Genomic DNA, 7,745 nt, shown 5'->3' on the forward strand with positions numbered 1-7,745 from the left:
TGGCAATTTCTTAAAAAATTAAACACAGATCTAACATATGACCCAGTCATTTCACTCACTGATATTTACCCAAGAGAAATGAAGACATGTCCAAACAAAAACTTGCCCAAGAATGTTCACTACAAAAAAAATACAAAAACTGCAAAAAACCCAAATGTCCATCAACAGGTAAATGAATACACAAATTATGATAAATCCATATAACAAAGTAATACAATAAAGAAATAAAAAACAAAGAAAAAGGAAGGAGAATATGTATAATCCAGGACACCATAAATTTTTTTTTTTTTTTTTTTGGTGGTGCTGTGGATATCTCCCCAGCCCCACACCATAAACTCTTATCTGCTTTTGCTACCCTAATAAAATGCCCAAACAGCTATTATAGGTGCTACCTAAGGACTAGTTATATAACTACCGAGGATGGAATTTTCCAAGTTTCCATCTAAGAATGCCTTATTTGGGGGAGGAGGGGCTCAAAATCAGGGCCTACACATGCTAAGAAAGTCCACACGTGTTCATTGTAGTTCAATTCCATTTGCCTATTCTCTTTTGTTTCTCTGTTCTTCCGTCCCTCTTAAGTCTCTTCCCGACGCCCAGTACTGGGGATTGAATTCAGGGGTGCTTTGCTACTGAGCTATATCCTCAGCCTTTTGTATTTTTAATTTCTGAAACAGGATCTCATTAAGTTGCTGGGATTGGCCTTGAACCTGCAATTCTCCTGCCTCAGCCTCCAGAGTTGCTAGGATTACAGGTTTGCACCACCCTGCCTGGCTTCTGAAGGAAAGGGATTTAAACGATATTTAAAGAGAAAACTGACACTCCCCAATTGTTACAGAGCCAAGCAATAAAGAACCAGTTTCTTCAATCTTCTCCCTTTCAGTCTCAAAGCTTTTAGTGTACCTGTTCCTATTATAAAACTCCTTTTCTATTACTCCAGCTATTCCTCAATCCTAAAATTTACTAAAAGAAACACAGAATCCAGACTTTCTGCTTCTCTACCTCCATGTATTCATCCAATTTCTCCTTAGTTCCTTAATGTTTCCAACCTACTAATGCAAGAAGTGCTACACTGGTATTTGGACTTGATGACATGAAGGTTCCCTCCAATTCTATAGTTTAAGTTTCCATTTATAGCAACTGTAAAACTGGGTAGAAGAAAGAATCTCAAAGTTGAGAGAAGAATGATTCACCTAGTTATCCTGCAATCAGTGAAAAAATTCATTAAAATATCAGCCTAAATATTTATCTTTTCCTTCAGTAATTTTTTACTTCCTTAAAAAGGGTTTGCTGATTCTAAAAACTGTTAAAAAAAAAAAAAAAAAAAAAGACAAGAAGAAAATATAGTTAAATATGTTCATTGATTAAAATATTCTTTTTGCCATGCACAGCAGCCCACACCTGTAACTTGGGAGGCTGAGGCACGAGGATCACAAGTTTAAGACCAGCCTGGGCAACTTAATGAGACCCTATCTGAAAATAAAAAATAAAAAGGTCTAGAGATGTAGTTCAGTGGTAAAGCACCCCTGGGTTCAATCCCCAGTACCCCCTCCCCCACAATATGAGTGTGTTTCTGTGTGTGTGTGTGTGTGTGTGTGTGTGTGTGTGTTTTACTTTTCAATTTTAGCTTCAGAAGTTTTAATGTCAACAGCTTCTGACTACCCCTGATTCCCTAAAAGTCTGGCTGTGCTTAAAACAAATCATATAGCAACAGGCAAGGAATAAAAACAAAGAGATGACAAGCATCTGGGAAGAGGAGAAAGAGTGTAGTTTTGAGTCAACTAACCCCAACTAAGGGCATATACCCAATGTCGCTTTGCTGGTAGCAAGGGGTATATTTTTTCCTACTGCTTTCAAACATTATAAGTGATTGAAAATAGAAGGTTCAATACAGAAAAAAAAAAGTAACACAAAACATGTTTCAAAATTGGAATGATTTTTGTAGTCATTAATGATTTCAGCTATTGAAACTTAAAATGTATATAATAACCCTATTTCTCTATAATGCCTTGTAGTTCTTGTTAATAAACATGATTTCGACCTTTTCCTTTAAATCATATGTGGCATGTAATCTTATCTTTTAAGCCTCCACTACATTCCAATAAAAATATTCCCCAAGAATAACTTCACAATCCATTTAAAAAAGACACTGAGGGCCCTCAGAGATAACAAAAGGTTATTTTATCATATAGGACATAAAATTTGTCTATTCTGATCCAGATGCTCATCAAAGTTAAATCGCTTCTCATTTATTACTCTTTTCTTAGTTTTTATAACAACCACAATTTACAGGTCATAAAATTTTCAGCTATTTTATTTGGTTTATGGGGTACTAGGGATTTGAACCAAGGACCTTACATGGGCTAGGCAAATGGTCTACCACTAAGTTACATCCCATCCATTTTATTTTATTTTGAGACGGAGTCTACCTAATTTGCCTAGGTTAGCCTCAAACTTGCAATCCTACTCAGCCTCTCAAGTCATTAGGATTACAGAAATGCACTATCACACACCAAAATTTCAGTTCTTTTTTTAAAAAGTACTCCAACATTTACCTACTCTCTCAATTCCAAGACATTCCCTCAGTTTTACATCCTGTGAGAGAGCATTTCTTTTGTGACAAGTACATGTAACAATACCAGGTGGACTTGTTGGCTATCTTTAAAGACAAGGTAGGAGGAACAGCTGTAATTTTTAAGGTATCATTTTATCATTTCAAACATCTCAACAATTCCCCTCTCTTTCCAAACTAAATTAATTGGGTGTTCATTATCTTTCAAAAAAACATATGATTTATACAAAGCTCTCTACATTATTCATGGGGTTTTTTGTCACTTTTTGGATAAAAGGTTTTAAGAACAACAGGAATCTGCAAGAACAATACCACTTCTTTATCATTCTCTGCATTTTCTATTATCTTGTTAAAATTCTGCCCAGCATCCTTCACTTTTAACTGCTCTCATTTTGGCCAGAGTACTACACCTGAATACACTATCACTTCACTTTCCAGAGTGTGAAACTACAACATCATAATTTAACACAGGTATCCAAAATTAAACAAAATTTTTATATGTTCTATTCTAATTCCCTCTAAAATGCATGTTTTACAAAGTTATACTCCTAGCTGAATCAAGAAGCAATATTATCTCTTAGAATCTATGAACTTCTTGCTGGGCACAGTAGCACATGCCTGTAATACCAGCAACTCAAGAGGCTGAGGGAGGAGAATCCCAAGTTTAAGGCCAGCCTCAACAATTTAGAAAGACCCTCAGCATCTTAGCAAGATCCTGTCTCAAATAAAAAATTAATGGCCTGGGGATATATGGAGATATGGTCCCTGGGTGTAATCCCCAGTACCTAAAAAAACCCAAAAAAGCATTTATCAATTTCTTAATTATAGAGGGCTAGGGTTGTAGCTCAGTGGTAGAACACTTGCCTAGCATGTATGAGGCACTGGGTTCGAATCTCAGCACTGCATATAAATAAAAGATCCAATGACAATTAAAAAACATTCTCAATTGTATGAGAAGGATGAAATCTATTACATGAAGGAATACTCTGCAGTCTACTAACATTTTGGTTGTACTTATTCTCCTTAAATATATTCAGAAATCAGTCTATTTGACACACATTCATCAGTGCTAAAAGGTCAAAACCACTCTTAGAATTTTAATTTTCCTTGATCTGAACGAATTCTGAAATGAATTTGTATAATGCTAAAGAAGGGATATGCTGCTAGGCGGTGGCACACGCCTGTAATCCCAGCAGCTAGGAAGGCTGAGGCAGGAGAATTATGAGTTCAAAACCAGCCTCAAAAACTTTGTGAGACCCTAAGCAACTTAGCGAAACCCTATATCTAAAATAAAATATTTAAAAAGGGCTGGGGATATGGTTCAGTGGTTAAGCACCTCTCAGTTTAATCCCCATTACATTTAAAAAAAAAAAAAAAGGGGGGGGGGAGGGAATATGCTCATGGTCCAGAAGAAAAAGAGACTCACAAAGAACCAAAAGAGGAGGGAGTACCAGAGAGTCTGGCTTAAGCCACTTGCACCAACATCTCTTAACAATCTTAGGCAATATGTCAGCTCTGGGTTCTCATCAGTTGATCTGTATTTAGAACCTATAGCCCAGAAAGGTATGCAGCAGCAACCAAAGGGATTGCTACCCCTCAAATGCAAACAACATTCAAGCACACTTGGTCCTATCCAAACCAATGCACTTTTATCAAGTACTTTTTTTGGTGGTGGTGGTATTAGGGATCAAACGCAAGGCCTTGCACATTTTAGTCAAGTGCTCTGCCACTGAGCTACACCCCCAGTCCTTAAAATACATTCTTAATACAGTTCCAGAGGACACACACTTTAGAAAAGGTGAAGTAGGCAAAAGAGCTTTGAGTTTGGTTTTAGCCTGCAGTTCAAGAAAACTAAGCCCTGGGTAACAAAAGCACACCAGCAATCTCACCCACTCCACCCACCCACATATACATACACAGACACAAGGAGAAGTAGATTGCAATGTTCCTCCTTGTCTCTCATTTCCACAGTTCTCATAAAAAGAGCAATGAAGAAAGACAGAATATTCTGATGCCTTCAGATACATTATACCTGGCAATTAAGAGGTTAAGCAACACTACTTTTCTGGAAACCTTCCAATTCTCTATCTACTAATGCAATTCTCCTCACTACCTGTAATATTGAGCTTTTAAAATTCAGCAGGATGAGGGTTAAGACCAACACTTCAGAAGGAAAAAGAGAACTTGGTTCAGCTCCACCCTCTCTAAAGCAAATATCAATAACTCTGAGCCAAATCCACTCAGCATATACACAAGCTCCACATCCATGCCAAAATAACAGGTGGAAAGAAGTTGAGCTTCCTCAGGTTTCTCACCTTACAACACACACATGTAAGCAGATTTCACAAATTTGTGAAACACACTTGCATTAGATAAAATAAAAGGCACATAATTTGGGTGAAGAAGGTCAAACAGTACCCATGGAAACAAAACAAAAACAAAAAGATACAAAAATAGAAGGAATATAGGCCTTAGAACTTAAATTCTGGAAAGAAAGCTCCCCAATCAGAGGGTCAATTCTTGTCCTAAAGAAATATAGGGAAAGGTTGCTTTAGTCACCAACAGAGAAAGGAGGTGTCACTACTATTTTAACCCTGTATTTCTGGAAAGAAAGATATTCACCAGATAAAAACAAGCAGTTACTGACAGCCTGCACGTCACTGTAAAGGATAGTATAGGAGCACCTGGCCTTGCTAGAAATAGGTGGGAAGAGATGAGTCATTATTTTAATTTTGTTTAGTACACTCAGCATCCCAACTCTCTAGGTCACAAAACATTTCTTCCATCACTTTATTGGTTTTCTTCCCAAACTTGTGAAGTTGGACCAGAATACTGGGGATGGGTGGGGTGGGCCTAAGAGAAAGCAAGAGGTAAAAGTTATGTCATTTAGTTGGTAGAAAGAGACAATGGGTTCGAGCATTAAGTACCTGGAAGAGAAGACTAAGTAAATAACTAGTTAACTAGCAAATGATTAATACCTAGATTCTTTCCCTCTCTGGGGCAATATTCAGTATCTTTCAAAGTCTGCATAGTAAAAAGCAAACAAATAGCTCCCTAGTGGAAGGAGTAACAAATGAGAAATTAGGATGGGTAAAAGGTAATAAAATAATGATAGGGCTCTATGAATAGCAATATTCCTTCATAACTCAGGTTGTAAGTAATTGACACCTGAAGAAAGCTACACTCTTATACAGTTAGGAAATGGGATGGCAGTAGCCTTGGGGCACAAAAGATGACAGAAGAGGAGCTGAGGAGATGGTTATCATAGGAAATGTACAAAAAGCAATTCAATTACTCACAAACTTCCTGAACTTGAAATCTAATTTCCTCCCCATGGGGGAGGTTTATCACCATCCTGGGTCAAGAAGGGCATAATCCTGAGACAAGTTCTAGCCCCCTGAAAAGTGATAAGCAACAAAGTGCAGAGACAGATTCTTTGAACAGAGAAATACTAGGAAGCCAATTATCGCCATGCCCCAGTGACCAAAGGACCTGGGCAGGAACCCATTCCTGTAATCGCAAGGACAAATGTCCAAGGGAGGAGGGGAGGTAGGGCCCAAGTCAGGTAACATTCCTGAGGGGAAGGATTACCAGGTGACACCGGGCTGAAGGCCCTAAGGGGGACGAGATGGGAGGAAAGTTAGCAGGTGAACGGGATCAATCATGGGAGAGGAAGTGACCTTTAGGAGAAGGAAATAAGATAACACCCAAAAGGGGTAAGGGCGAGATGAAAAAATGGACCCATAAGAGTACAGAGGACCAAAAAGAGAAAGTGTGTTTGGGTTCGAGGGGCAGACTATAAAAAAGTGGGGCCGTGGGGGCTGAGAGCATGCGGGCCAGGGAGTAAGGGAAGCCCCGAGGTTGCCGGGGCAAGAGCCAGGTGGGACGCCAGCGCTTCCCGAAGTCCCGGAGGGGGAGGATGCCAGGCTGTGGAGCCAAGGACCAAGCAAAAGAGGAAAGGAGGCGCGGGGGCGGATCCCTGGCGAAGGACCGGGGCCCTTGGGGTCTCTGGAGTCCAGGAGGAGGCTATCAGGCCGGGCTGAGGGAACTGGGTGGGAGGGACACTCACGAATTTCTTGGATTTGCCGCCGTCGCCGCCCGTCGCAGGCAGCTCATCCGGGCTCCGGCCCTTCTTCTTGTCCCGGGTTCCGCGGCCCGGCCCCAGGGCGCCGCCGGACGGCTCCATGTCCTGGTTCGCGCTCACCAGTGACCCTGTGCCTACGCCGCTCCCGCCCAGCTGCTCCACGCCAGTCTCCGCCGCCGCCCAGCAGCTCCTTAGCCGGCCGCCGCGCCCCGCCTCATTAGCATGCCGAGCTGCGCGCGCCTCATGAATATACAACGGTGACGCCTCGCTCCCGCCTCCCTGCCCCACTTCCGCCCGCACCCGCAGCCCCTACCAATGGGGGAAGGGAAGCGGGGGTGAGGGAAGCCGCGGAAGCGCGCTACCTGCCCGGCAGGCCTAACCATTTGGACCCACGTGTGGGGGGGCGGGGTGTTAGCGAGTGGGCGGTGCAGCTTTGGCGCCCTCAACGGGGAGCTTCGCCCCCTGGCGGTTGGAGCAGCTCAGGCCTCTTCGCTCCCACGCAGCGCCCACGTGGCTGTAGCCTAGACCCTTCTCACACCCCAGACAAGAATATTATCTGAACAAAAAAATCACGTAACCGTTAGTCTAGCAGAAAATTTAGTGCTGAGCTCTCTAGGATAACGCAGTTTTTAATGTGTTCAGTACATATGGAGCAAGCATATGAAAAAAAATTTTTTTAAACCAACAGCTACCATTTATTGAAGGTTATGAGCCAAAAACAAGGCGTGGCCCACTCAATACTGGACTTCTTACTAGACCAGTTCTGGAGTTAGAATTGCCCAGTTATGAATCCCAGGTGGGCTCTCTAGTTGTGTTTCTAATGTGGACAAACTATTACCAATAGCCTAAGCAGTAATAATGATTACCACTTAGCTAAATACACATGTTCCATGCCAGGCACTATGCAAAATATTACATGCCTTTTCTTATTGAATCTTCACAATATCATGTGATAAGTTCCACTGGTCTCATCATTTTATACACAAAAATTTGGATTTGGGGAGTTAAAATGACTTGGCCTAAGTACACATAATTAACAAAAAATTTAAACCCAGATTAGTCTGTCAAGCCCCTGTATTTAACCAGGATTCC

General features: G+C 41.2%; 1 protein-coding gene across 4 annotated transcripts in view; it reads right to left on the reverse strand.

Annotated features, from left to right (window-relative positions):
* The window catches only part of Diaph1 (diaphanous related formin 1), a 100,700-nt gene extending 93,830 nt beyond the window's left edge, over positions 1–6,870 (reverse strand). Inside the window, exon 1 of one of the 4 annotated variants that reach the window (XM_047555044.1) lies at positions 6,639–6,867. In XM_047555044.1, coding sequence (XP_047411000.1) covers positions 6,639–6,755 — 117 coding nt within the window. In that variant the 5' untranslated portion in view covers positions 6,756–6,867. Of the gene's footprint in view, positions 1–6,638 lie in introns of all 4 variants that reach the window. The other 3 variants (XM_047555042.1, XM_047555043.1, XM_047555041.1) reach the window with 3 other exon arrangements.
* Positions 6,871–7,745: the final 875 nt, after the last annotated feature.

This window comes from Sciurus carolinensis, chromosome 6, assembly GCF_902686445.1.
Source record: "Sciurus carolinensis chromosome 6, mSciCar1.2, whole genome shotgun sequence".
Taxonomy (NCBI): domain Eukaryota; kingdom Metazoa; phylum Chordata; class Mammalia; order Rodentia; family Sciuridae; genus Sciurus; species Sciurus carolinensis.